Raw genomic sequence first — 13,726 nt, 5'->3', positions numbered from 1 at the left:
GGCGAAGCCAATCAAACAGTTATGGGGGGTCGAAAACCTCGCACAGCAGTCTCCCCTGCCAGCACTCGTTCCAGCCGTCACCGATTCCGCTAATACGCGGAAACCAATCGACGCTGCAGACCAAACACCCCGAGACCACTGCGTTCTATTGTTCTTTCTATCTCCCGCGGGTAAACAGGCCCGGCGCACATAGCTTCGTCCGCGGCGTTACGTAAAGAAGGGCCGAGGGCTATCCACGCGAAGATCCGTAATGAAGCATGTGATACGCCCTGTATAACAGAATAGCGTTCGCGCTAGAGCTATGGGTAGGACTCGGACGATATGGCGCAGCTGCTATGACTTGCCTCGCTCCGCCCCAAATAACCAGAGGTGACAACAATGCCGGTTCCATTACAGGAGTCAGGGCGAAAGCCGCGGAATGTCGGTGGCCCGGGGCCACAATTTAACGCCGTGTTCCATCAGATGCTCGGTCGTGAACCAAGGTCTAATGGCAAAATTGCCCACGAACTTTGAGCAACTGTAAGCGATTCCAAGCCATCCAAGAAGATAAACGAGAAAATCTGCGGCCCTTCGTGGGCACAGCAAAAACTGCGAGCCGACAACTATGACAGGCGCGCAAGAGTTACGCTCGTGTCAAGCAGAATTTAAGGACGCGTAAATTACAGCGCTTTACTGGAAAACGAAGGAGCAGTCCCCGATGCACTGCAAAACAGGCATTCTTACTGTTTTTGTAAACATCTCACAGAAATCAATGACGACACGCCGCAACTACAATGAAAAGCCGGCTTAACGAGTACACGTTCCTTCGTGCTTGTCTCTCGTATTTCTGTCCCGGTCTCCTGCTCGTCAAGTATCCGTCTCCAGTTCCTCGTGGCTTCGTCCTACATGGCAAGTGTTGTCCTTACGCGCATTGGAAAGTGAGTCTGATCTGCGCAATTTTCTTTTTTTGCGCGTTTGTTTTGCAGGTTCGACCAACGAGGCCTAAGATGATATCCGGACTCTCGAACAACGGCACACCGACCCCTTTTAGATGGCTCGCGCGCGCTTCTGTCTCTCGATACCAATGCCTGCAAATAAACCTCCGTTCAGCAGCATCAGAATTCCTTTGCCCGAGAGTTCACTTCCAAACTGTTGAAGCGTTCGTTATAGAAGTTTATTATATAAACCCACGCATGCCCGTTCAGCCTCTAAAACTTCCGCGTTGATCCGTCGGCGAAAATCACCGCCGGCTGTGAAAACTAGAGAGCAAAGAAAGAAGAAAAGCATTTGTTATCGGTCTTAAGTGGACGTGGAAATGCGCAGGGTGTAGATTTCTCTTTTTGCGTTCATTTAATTCAATTAATAGGATAAAATACGGAAAGAACTAAAACATTAACTTTATAATGTACGCTATAGAAGATATTGCATGTTTCGATCTGCGGCGTTTTAAAATTTTATGAAGCAAAATGCGCGATATACTGCGTCCGATTTCATCACTTGTTCTCAGCGAATGCAATGTACACGAATTTAGGCGGTTATTGGATTAAATACAATTCAGCGCAAGTGATTAGCTTAAATTATAAATAAAATGGCGAGCTAGGGTTATAAATTTTGATGACCTTTCTCGCTTCCTCGTCTAGACGAAAAGCTTGGGAGTGAGCCAAAGTGACTTTGTCGAGTTTTGCAACGAGTCAGTTGCGCTTTCTAAAATGATAACATTTTTTACAAAGGCTTTCTATCGGTATATTTTTCTCTTTTTTTTATTGCGCTTATGACCAACTCATGGGCGAAACGAATAATCATATAAACTGTCCTCACTTGAACACGCTGTGTTGAATCCGCAGCTAGCAACGACCGTGGCGACTCAGCGGAGATAGAGTTATTGTATCTTTTTCTTTTTCTTTTTTTTTGTGTACTCGCAGAAAATATTTTCGCCCCCTTTTGTCTTTACTGGAAGGAACCATATAATTAAAGACGTGGTAAACCACCCGCTTCTGTGGCTATATTTCCATAGTTTATTCGCCATTGCACAACCACTCAATGCGAAATACGTGCGCACGCCAATATCCCAGACAACGTCGTCACTGTGTCCGATTACCTAGCTGAGGACTTAATTAAGCCCCGCTTGCGTTATACCGCAGATCGTGCGTCATTTCACCTCTGGAGTAACTTTCCGCCAGGATACTTCAGTGTCAGGACGTGCCCACCCAACGGCGCCGGCATTTCAGAAAGTTGTAACGGTAAAGCCGCCAATACAAGAGCGCAATCAGGCTATTTATGCAGTGCGCCCAACGCGGGCCGTTTAGTTGGCACGCTTCTCCAAGCTTCCTAAGTACACCAGACTGCGTTCATCGCTGTCCTATCCGTCAAAACACTTTCGAAAGTCAGGGATGAGGAAAGCGTTCGCTTCCACCGCAGTAAAAAAAAATAATGGGCACAGTCATAAAGAGGGCAACACCACCTTTTGAGGCCCTTCCACAATCACCACAGACAACGCAATCGCGCGCTTGGCGAGTCCACACGCATCTAACCAGTTCCCCCGCTTTATCGCCCTCTCAGCAAAACGAACGAAGAGACTAATACCAATAGACACGTTTTCGGCAGCATACAGCATTATGGTAAACAATGTGGCGTCAACGATAGTGCCTTTCAATGCGACGCAACGCTGACAGAAGCGCTTGTGCTGGGTGTCATTATCTCAGGCATCACTGGTCCCTGTGGCTCCTTTAATCAAGAGATACTGGTATGGCGTATTTCGCGCAGATTTTGTTTTTGTTTTTTTCCCGCAGATGAAACAAAATGCTGAGCTCAGCCTTTTGTGAATACTCGGTATCTCCATTCGGTGCCCACTAGGCAATACCGGGGGGCATTGTGCACAGGAGATCATTTCAGACGTACGACTAACAGAACGGATTCGGACGGCTGCGCACGCACGAGATGTGTGGCGCGAAAGTCAACGCTGTATTGTCAAGAGTCAGATCTATGCCTAGAGTAGAAAAGAGAAGACACTTTTAAAGCTTACAGCCAGGTGACCTTATTTTTCTTAGAGTAAGGACATTTTTTTTCGTTAATCTTTTGTCGCTGAGATCATTTATGCGCTGTGAATACGAATCAATCGCATACTCTCAGCGACGCAGATTTTAGCAAGCGAGAAGCGTGCAGTTTTGTAATTAGCACATCTAAGTATGTTCATGTGTAGCTTTATGTACTGTACACATCTTCCTCATATATCTGGAAACGTGGAGTCAAAATGCACCTCTTAAAACTACATCTCGAAGAAGAACATCAGCGACATCTACAGAAGAACCAGAAATCATGTGACTAGGGTAACACCGCCAAAAGCAGTTAAATTTTTTATTCATTTCCAGAAGTCGCGCATGCCTTGTAGCCACTCAGTTGTCGATTTTGAGACACCCTACGTTCAGATTACGGGCAGTTACTACAATTCCGAACGTCACCTCTGAAGGTGCCGGACAAAGAATACACCCAGCTCACTTACGAAGCGTTACACTCAACTAACCATTCCTCATTGAATCGCCTGACGAGCCAGAGCTGCTCCGTTCACAGTCCACGGAAGGTATGTTTCACCAGTGTGCTGCAAGAAGCAGTCCCGTGCTTTCTGTGACGTCACTGGCTGTGCGGAGCTGGTCCAGCAAGCTGTGTGCACTCTGTTTCAAACGTTCGTTTGGCTGCACTGGTGGTGGTTCGGGGCTGCATTGGTGGTGGGTTGAAAATGCACTGTATGCGCACTGTGTCGTGTGATAACTGTTCTTTTTTATACTTCTTGTACTCATACATTCAAATATCTTCAAGGATTATCGGAGTGAACTCTAAAAAGCCTGAGAGGCGGAAAATTCTAAAACGTGTCATTTCTGCAGAATCAAAAGGGGGAATGTGGAACATGCAGGCCAAGAGAAAAGAAATGCGAACAGATCGGCAGTCTACACGATTTTCTTAGCCTACAGGCATAAGCCTCCTAATACACTAAACGTGCGTCAAAGGGAGGGCGCCTCAGAGTTGTAAAAAACAAACTACGTCTGTCATTGGTACAGAAAGGGCAGGTAGATAGTTTATAGACATTCACAAAGTGAAGAAGGGAGGGGAAAGCCTCAGGGTGCTTGCCAACATTTCGACAAAAAGACCTGCCTTCGTCTGGGCAAAGCGGTCATCATTGGCGGCGTTTAAACAGGGCCTTCACTCTATGTAGGAAGGTCTGGTGAGGGGAGGAGGGTCTGAAGTGGGAAGGGTGTTTGGATAAGGAGCGTACATCTTGTCTAGGCATGCTGGCTGTTAACTAACATTAGCACAGTGACCTACAGAACTGTGAAAGGAAATAGGTCAGCTCAGCAGAAAGGAACCCGGGAGTGTGGAGCGTCTGTCATTGACGTCTGTCATTGTCAGTTTAAGATTCTGGAGTTACCATATGTGCTCCTAATTCGCGTTTTCACAGGATGTCTGCAACTTAATCTCGATCGTACTTCATATGTCGCCTTGTATTGCGGACAGGGAATTATTTTTCGCCGACTCTGACGAATGGCATATCGTATCATCCGTTGATACCCTTTTGGTACGGGCAGAGAGTTCTCTCTTCTACGTCTCAAACTTATGTCATCTTGTATGAGACTCAAATTAAAATGGAACATAAATTGGCATTCTGTTGGTGACAATAAATCTTTAATTACGTAAGATAAGCGGGTTGAGGGCAGTAGTGCCAAATAAAAATGGCTCTAACATTAAATGCGCCATAGCTAGGCGTGCAACGATACTCTTGTGAGGTCAAAGTTTAGCAATGGACAATACCAATTACATTTCTCAGCAGTGTAAATCAGAGACAAAAACGGGAAAAAGTAGCATGTTTTATCAGAAAAATTTATTTGGGCGCCATTAATTTTGACCAAAATAGCTAAGGAAAGTCTTCCAAGAGTATAACTGCCAAATGATGAGCTTCCTGTTTAGTCTGAAACGTTTTGAATGAACTAACACGAGTAAGTCGCACCAGCCATAAAGCATACTGCTTTACGAACCCTGATCAAACACTGGTTCTGCACGCAGCAAGCGGTCGTGCCACATCGACGCCGGCTTGAACCGCGGCTGCGACTACAAGGACATCATGGACGCCGTGGAAGAGAACAAGTTCTGGAAGTCCAGGGACTCGCCCGGCCGAAGGCGGCGGTAGGCTGACGTTCCCAGTTTACTCCTTGATTTATTTTCTTCGTACGTGCACCTGTTTCATTGAAATCCGCGGAGCAGTTACGTCATAGATAGTGCCGCCACAACGTGTCGGTTACTCACGCGACACACGCTAAGGAATGTGAACGCGTTATCGGCAGGTGTGCTTTCAGTGGGCGCGCTATCGGACTTGCAGACTGATTTCACAACGTGCATTTTAGTTGGGTGAAACCAACGTCCGCGAGGCCCCCATGGTGTACGGACTTGATACAATACGATATTGCGCGGGAAGTGCGGCTCTGTAAGCTGTAGCATTAGCTAGCAAAAGGCACAGGTGGACGACGAAGTACAACTGAACACAAAATCGATTTGATAGGCGAAATAGTATCGAGGAAAAGCGGCACTGCTCGAGGATATGGCGCTCAAGAAAATAAACAGATACAATCATTGATACCCTGAGAACATCAAATGTTTCACGCTAAAAATTTCTTGCGCCAAAGAGTAGTGATTACTCTTCGAGGACAAATCGCCGGGAACGGCGCTTAAGGAAAGCCTTTTAAAAAGTAGGGAGGGATTTAGCTGACTGGTGAAAACGTTTTCGGAAACGACAGAGTGCTCAAAAGTAGCTGCAGTAGGTCGCTCCCCCGTGTGCTTAAAGAACACTCAAGTCACCGTTCAATCATTTCCCGCGAAGTGAAAAGTGACTTCACAAACTTGGAATCCAGCCGATCAGTGTCCATGCTTTAAACAACGCAGAAAATAGCGGGCACGCTTTCCGGCGTGCGGTGTGGCAATCCTCTCTCGGTTGCTCGCGTTCGGCCAAACGAAAGAAGCTTGTTTCGTCGCAAAAACTCTTTGACGAAAATTTTAACAAGTCAGCCCCTCATCCTGACTCCTGAAACGCACACTCCACGAAGCGCGCGCATAGTCTTCAATTCAAGCCAGAAACTCCAGCGCAAACGTGTCAGAGCAGCAACTTTTCACCACAGCCGAGTTGCCAAGCCGACCGGTGCGGCGTCAAACCATAAGCGTCGGTCTTTTCTGTTTTGTTTTCGCGGCTTTCTTCGGAAACGAACGCGAAAATTGCCCACACGAAGCGATGAAACTGATGGTCCGCCGAACTAACACCAGGTGTCGCCAGCATATGAAACAGTGAAACTATACCGCAGAGTTAATACACTGACTCTAGAGGGAAAGCAAAGGCCGCCTCCCTATGGCTGTCCTCTGCACAGTTTTGCCGACTATGGTGACAGCCATTATGGTAGCGCCTCTTGACAACCAACTGTCAATCTGCGAACCAAACAGGGCGTACCATGCATGGAAACAGCGCAGCAGACGGGACCAAGAAAGGAAGACACACACGGGCGCTGTGTGTGTGTCTTCCTTTCTTGGTCCCGTCTGCTGCGCTCTTTCCATGCAAAGAATGTACCAACTAGCCCGGCGTACTCCTTTGTAGGGCATTCCAATCTGGCAGAAAAGGTATTTTCCTGTCACGTGGTTCTAACGAGTACCGTAACGGCCGCTGTTACCGTCAAACTGAAAATTACAGAGAGCCTCCCTGCAATTTTCTTTAATGCGATATTTCTTTAGGTTGTCATGCAGTTTCCGGTTTTACCGTAACGAAGTTCACTGTTTTTGCTTGTCGTACGCGGATGAAGCAGCAGTGCTATCGTCCCACAATCCGTTGTCGCCTTCCCCCCCTGCCTTTCACCTTAGTTCTAGTGCGATGCGCTTTGCATTCGTATGCATTACGAAGGTGCATCTGGGATCTCGAGCTATCACCCGCCAGATCACTGGATGCGATGCACGTTTTAAGCGCACTTCAGCTGTTTACATGGATGCGGTGAGGTCGGAGGCGGAGTCGACGTGTTTTTGTCGATTTCATTCTGCCGCACATTCGGCGGAACGCGCAGTAACTCATAGCAAGGATGCGCTTATTCATGTCCCCTGATGAATGTTAGTGGATACCCCTCGGAAATCCACAAGCGAGAAGCCCGCAATCATCCCATGAAGGACGTCCCGGAAACATACGCCAGATCTCTGATGCGGATATAAAGAACTGGGCGCCGTAGGGAATATCCCACCGTCGTCTGCGCTTGGCATTATAAATTTGAATCTTACTCGCACGCCCCATGAATATCCGTAGTTGCTTGGTATGATTTATTATATTGATTTATAAACCATGCCCGTCCACAACGTAATACAGCCGAACCTCGTTATAACGAAACGTTTTATAACGAAATAACGAATATAGCGAAGGAATGACGATTCCCGTTGGAAGCTCGGTCAACACGGGCTATATTGAAGCTACTGTTATAACGAAGTGATCGCCGGGCCTACTCACACATTTTCCATCATCCCCTTCCGCTTTTCTTTCTTTGCCCCTCCCTTGGTCCCGTGTATCCAGATCCATTGAAGAGAAGACCGTCAAGCCCGCGGCCGCCAGCCACGGAACGCAGGACGCTGTCGTCAGGAGCGTCCAACAAGCAGCGAACTAGACGTCGACGACCCCCGCCGCTTTTTTGCCTCCCCGTGTCTCTCCGCACGTTTTCTCGCTCGCCGGCCTGCCATCCCCATTGCTATAATACTACGGCCCCCTCCCAGCAGCCCCACCCTCCAGGGAGCGCCGCTCACGTATTCTCATCCCGACCGCAGTCATTTCTTCGCTCCAACCCTGTTTTCCTTGTCATCGCCAGCAGCTGGTTTTTTTGTACAAAGTACTCCACCTGCAGCTCCGCTCCACGTAAGCCGCATGGTAAGTGAACTGGCGTCTCGAAGCGGTTCTGCCTCGTCACGGTCGTGTCGCGTTTCACAGCGTGGTTCAATGTGATAATACTAATCGGTAAACTCAGTTCAAGTTCCTGCTGATGCGGCCAGCTTAAGACCGAATAATGATTTTCCGTTCATCCAAGGTGAAAGTTAGTGCGCGCGCTGAGATTTCTAACTGGAAAAGCTGAAGTTGAAGTTTGAAATTATAATAAGCACCAGGGGGAAAACTCAACGAAGTTAACCTGTGATGTTAGAAATTATAACGAACAGGCATTGCCGTTTTCCGACATAGCTAATCGTGACATGAACTGTTACAAAGTAAAGCATCTAACGGCCAGACTAAAGTCTGATTCAAGCCAAACAGAGATACTCTCGACAAAAGGTGCGTGGTAGCCACGTAAATTAGACGAGTTTTTGGAGGCAAAATGCGCTACTGGCAAATGTGCTATACCTTGAGCATGAATTCGACCCAAAATAGTGTCTGTGCACACAAATGTGTAGCATACAGTGCGGCAGGCTAGTTGTGGATGCTTCGCACATGAAAACAGCACCGCGGAGCAGGTGGCGAAAAGAATGACCGCAAAAGCTTACTAAAGAGACTTGAGCAAACGCGAAACAAATCGTCAAAGCAAACGTCGTTGCCAGGCTGTCGCCTCTCCACGTCATTTTCAGGGCGCGGCAGCCAGTTTTTCTGTTTGAAATGGAGACTTCTAGCAGCGCCGTGCCGTAAATACGGTAACTACGGCGATTGCGATCGTGCGGCAAATGTCTTGGAAAGCCTGGCAGCGGCAACGCGTGTACCGTATTTGGTGTACGGCTATGCCACGTAGTACGGCTGTCCGGCTCTGCTAAAACTCTCTAATGTACGACTCATTTTACGGCCCGTATCCCGCACATTCGTGCTCACAAAAAAAAAAGTCCGGCTATAGCACAGTACTCATATTTGCCGCATCCATCGTGTTAGGAGAAATCGGCATATACGCTTCTAAGGTCTCATCAAATAATTTCTAATGGCATAGGTTATGTAGCTTCACTTCAAAAAAATTCCGGAGCCATGGCCCGCTGGAACTTCCCTGCACTTGAATTAGTGCGATAGAAGTCTGTGGCGTCCTCTCTGTTCTAAGCTACGCACTACAACAACAAAAGATAGATTGCTACGGGTGCGACAGATGACACCACCAGTGCCATTTCGCGCGGCAACTGCACTTTCTTTGGCCATCGATAGTTCGCCAAAGAATGCGGCTTTTAATTCCTGTGCGTTGAAGCCATTAGGCGACCTACAACGGGGACCAAAGACGGAGAGAGAGAGAGTGATGGCGCATTATCTCGTTCCAGTTCAATGTGCTCCGCGACCGCTGGCGCCGGTCGTCACGGCGTCCTCGCGCACGGTTCCCGCAAGGCCCCGGAGCCTGCAACGCTTCCAGAGACCACCGGCCGCGCAAACTCCTCCGGGGTGGCTCTGCACAAGCGTCCGATTCGTCCTTCGTCTATGCGTGCCCACCACATACATATACATACTAGTTTACCATGTAAACAATAAAGTGTCTATTTTCCCCATGGTCTTTTCTTGACTCGGAGCTGAATTTGCGCTGCCCTGCTGACGCTGTCTCGGGGAGAGCAGGCCGTCCAATAGAACTGTGTGAACGCCATCACATTCTCTTTTTTGTAAGTAGCATTCAAACATAGGGTTAACAAACTGACTCGAGAGCGAAGGCGCGGCGGCCGCACTCTCATGCATACCCTCTCCACAGTCTTGTTAACCGCGGTGGCAGCCACTATGGTGACGCCTACTGACAGTCAGCCGTGACTCAGTTGATCAAATACAGGACGTACAATCTGACAACGACCTTTTCTGATCACGTGATTCTAATCAGTACCATACATAGGGATGGCCATTATTATGCATGGAACTGAAATTTAGAGACAGAATTCTTCTAATAATAATTGGTTTTTGGGGAAAGCAAATGGCGCAGTATCTGTCTCGTATATCGCTGGACACCTGAACTGTGCCGTAAGGGAAGGGATAAAGGAGGGAATGAAAGAAGAAAAGAAGAAAGTGGTGCCGTAGTGGAGGGCTCCGGAATAATTTCGACCACCTGGGGATCTTTAACGTGCACTGACATCGCACAGCACACGGGCGCCTTAGCGTTTTTCCTCCATAAAAACGCAGCCGCCGCGGTCGGGTTCGAACCCGGAAACTCCGGATCAGTAGTCGAGCGCCCTAACCACTGAGCCACCGCGGCGGGTAGAATTCTTCTAAAGTTTTCAAAATAAGCATACTTAAAAGTGCCCAGATATTATCTTCAAACAGATTTAAACCCTTGGTGACACACTGAGGTACAGGCGCCCACCGTCGACAAATCCTGGGAAATAAATTAAAGTTGTTTATCTCTCTCTCCCTCTCTTGCAGTACCATGACCGCACAACGTTAGCTCAAATATAGAGCACCATTCCCTCTGCGCTTTGCCCCCCGCGTTCAAAGTCACAACACTTCGAACATGTGCAAGACGTCTTAGTGGAGGGTACCCAGTAACCAATGCACGCGCCCTCTAGAACCCGATGTATTGCTCCTCTGAGTCTGTCAAACCGCGCAGGTGGATCGGAAAAGTGGAACCGAAACCGGATAAGCGGAGTAATGAGTTTTATTTCATTTAAAGTGCTCTTGAAAAAATTCACCTCATGACCCGGGCCAAATTTTGAGGTCGCCATCGTTTCGGATGCGGTCAGTTATGGTTGGACATCGATTTTGGTCCAGATCGGCCAAGTTCAAATTTCGGAGGTGGCCCGGGCCAAATTTTGGAAATGACCCGGGCCAAATTTGAAGGTCACCATCGTGCTGGGAACACTCAGTTATGGTTGGACACCGATTCTGGTGCAAATCGGCCAAGGTCAATCTGTTGCTATGCTGTGCTTCTGAAGGTTAAACCAAGGTCAAATCAGGCACGGAACGGTGAGCGACTGTTGCGTTGAGCAGAGCTACCGCTCTGAAATAACACTTCAGAGCTTGTAAGCGGCGCAGCCTTTACTTTCACCACGGGTTCTACACAATTTTAATACGTTCCCGCGAATTGATCGAAAACGCACGCATACCTCAGGAAGACGTGCGGTTGGGATTAATTCTGACCGAAACACATCAAAATGTAATAAAATCCAACGCCAACTGTCTCTTCTTTGTGCAAGGAGAAGGAGGAACCACTTAGTTTCGATCGCGTACCAAGCTTCCAGGACGGCCACGAACAATTCAATGGTTGGTCAAGGGTGAGAAATTTTCTGTACACGTCGTCAATGCAAATTCCGCAAGAACAACGAACCAACAATGCATTTGGCATCAGTCATAAGCTCCACCGCCTCATAATGAAACTAGTCTCATTACAGTAACTGGAGGCTCCTTTGCAGACTTCGACATCGGGATCTTCTCCTGTAATTTTTTTTTAGAAATGAGTCAAATCCAGAAACCGAAACTAAGTCAAATTACACTGCAATGACAGGCACATCCATACATATTTTCTTTGAAAAAAAAAGCATGATAATGATAATAACGCATAAAAAAACCTGCGCGTAAATCCCATTTCAAATAAAAAATGAGCCACATCCTACTGACGTACGGATCAGACTAAGCCTAATCCATTAGTGAGAGCCTTCTTTGTCAGCTTGAGGACACTGCAGCTAGAGCCTCATAAACTTGCACTGTTTCGAGCGTGGTTTCGATCTTAAAGATCGACTGCGTAGGATATGAAAAAAATCGGCGGAAGATGTGAACCCAGAAGATGACGACAACGAAGAGATCATTAGCCCCGGCCGTCCCTTAGGAACCAGGGATGCACCTCTGCTACATTCAAGTTTAAATGTTTAGTCATTGTAGTCGGTATTGGCCAAGTTCATTACCGCTAGCGAAATGGCAGACACATGCAGGAAACAACAGGACTAGCGATTGTCCTGTCTGCGCGTCTACCACTTCGCTACTAATCATGAATTTAGGGTACTTCAGTGAAGTACATTAAGTTCTAGATCCCATACTATATATATGCTAACCTGTTTGCTTTTCTACTGCTGAAGTGGGAACGTAAGAAGGAGGTCATGTTTGCGACAGAACCTTATCACATTTACATGCATGTTGTTTAAGGATGGCAACGTCCCTGATTGCACACAATGAATGTCCTAATTGTTTTTTTTTTGTTCACAGCATAATTATCTTTAAGCATATTTTCATAAACAGCGCTTAAATTATTACTGAAGAAATGAAGTTTTTGGAACAAAATGGGGTCAGAGATGCCCCAACCTATACCTACAGTATATCATATAATAGCTTGGATAGCGCAACGACAGTTTATGCTTATAAGAAACTTTCGCGTTTTTCTCAGTTCCTGTTTACAAGAATTTGGCTCGTTTCGAAAAAAAAAAAGAACTCCGCATATCATTATGTTGCACAATTTACCGGTTCACTACAATCATCAAATTGCACAAGAAGAAAAAAAAGAGAGACGTATATATATTGCGGCGGCAGGGATGCCGAGTTTGGAATATTTGATTCGTTCAGCTCGGCTGTGATAGTTGCATTATATTTTCCCCTGAGTACTATATTCTAGAGAGCTCTACCGTGAGTACTAGTTCAAACGCCATTACGGCAGTTGTTTCTAGTTTTCTTTTGGAAATGCCTGCACTATCACGTAACCGTATACGTATGACATGTATTTTAGCACAGTGCATCCATAGTGCATACACGATGAAAAGGGATATCTCGCGAACCAGAAATGATCGATCGATAGAATATGAGCTAGATTTATGCTGAAAAATGATACTCTATAAGTGGAGCGAAAGAGTAAATGAGCAAAGTAAAGTAAATCCCGGATGTAAGAGTGTTTACCAGCACTTACAGCGAAAAAAATCGACGTACGTGTTAATGCATTCAAGCGCGCGTCAGCGATACGCAATTTACCCCATGTAAAAATTATAGCTAGTCAAAGTGGTTTAAGGAGCAATTCCCAGTTGATTCAGTTCGTACTTAGTTGAGTTCCAGTTGGAATCAACTGGAACCAGTTAGGATTTTCGCCCGGGCCCGCTTTAATCACGTAGTCTTTACTTCTTCTTTCAGGGAGGGGGGCCTTGACCATGAATGAAATGAAGGCTTGTGATTCATTGAAGCTTCCTGATGAGATTTGCAAGCTGGTCTTACAAATGCTGCTCACATCCGACCTCATGGCACCTTGAGCCGCGGAAAAGAGCTAAGTGAGAGATGAATTTAGGCAAAATTGCCTCTTCTTTCTCACCCACTGATAGAGCGATGCGAAGCTGTACAAGCCAGCAGGTAGGAATAGGAGGCTACCCATTTTCACGCAGGCTGGCATTAGGAGAACAGAAGCGCCGGAGCCAAAAAAAAAAACAAAAAAAACGCTAGCACTCCAATAGCGTTCGCGCTGCATAGCATGCTACTTAGGAAATAATTTTCATAGGCTAAAAACATCAGCTTCAGCGTAAATTGTGTAGTACCGTTCGATGATCTGCTCCTAGAACTGCCATGTTTACGTCACACAAGGCATAGAGTTTCTTACTATTACCTAGAGGGAAAGCTGGCGCCCGTGTCTATGGGAGTTTGCATTGAGCTTCCTCGAGACCACTTCAGCCACCATGGGCGCTCTAAGCATCATGGGACGGAGAGCTAGCGACTGCAGAACGACAACTTTTGGCTAAGAAACAATCCAAAAATAAGCGTTGTTCGATAACCAAGGATGCCCTAACATTCAATATCATGTGTATTAATTGCAACAAACGAACAGAAAAGCATGTAAATGTAAAGTTTTCCCAAAACAAG

The 13,726-nt window shown here is 46.8% G+C and overlaps 1 protein-coding gene across 3 annotated transcripts in view; it reads left to right on the top strand.

Annotated features, from left to right (window-relative positions):
• LOC144129146 (uncharacterized) overlaps window positions 1-9,471 on the top strand; it is a 148,899-nt gene extending 139,428 nt beyond the window's left edge. For 2 of the 3 annotated variants that reach the window (XM_077663086.1, XM_077663085.1), the window contains exons 4-6: window positions 5,032-5,151; window positions 7,556-7,903; window positions 9,253-9,471. In XM_077663086.1, coding sequence (XP_077519212.1) covers window positions 5,032-5,151; window positions 7,556-7,646 — 211 coding nt within the window. In that variant the 3' untranslated portion in view covers window positions 7,647-7,903; window positions 9,253-9,471. Of the gene's footprint in view, window positions 1-965; window positions 1,101-5,031; window positions 5,152-7,555; window positions 7,904-9,252 lie in introns of those variants that run through there. The other variant, XM_077663087.1, reaches the window with a different exon arrangement.
• Window positions 9,472-13,726: the final 4,255 nt, after the last annotated feature.

Source organism: Amblyomma americanum, chromosome 4 (genome assembly GCF_052857255.1).
Source record: "Amblyomma americanum isolate KBUSLIRL-KWMA chromosome 4, ASM5285725v1, whole genome shotgun sequence".
Lineage (NCBI taxonomy): Eukaryota > Metazoa > Arthropoda > Arachnida > Ixodida > Ixodidae > Amblyomma > Amblyomma americanum.
The sequence above is the reverse complement of the archived record's forward strand: the minus strand, read 5'-3'. Positions and strand labels throughout refer to the sequence as shown.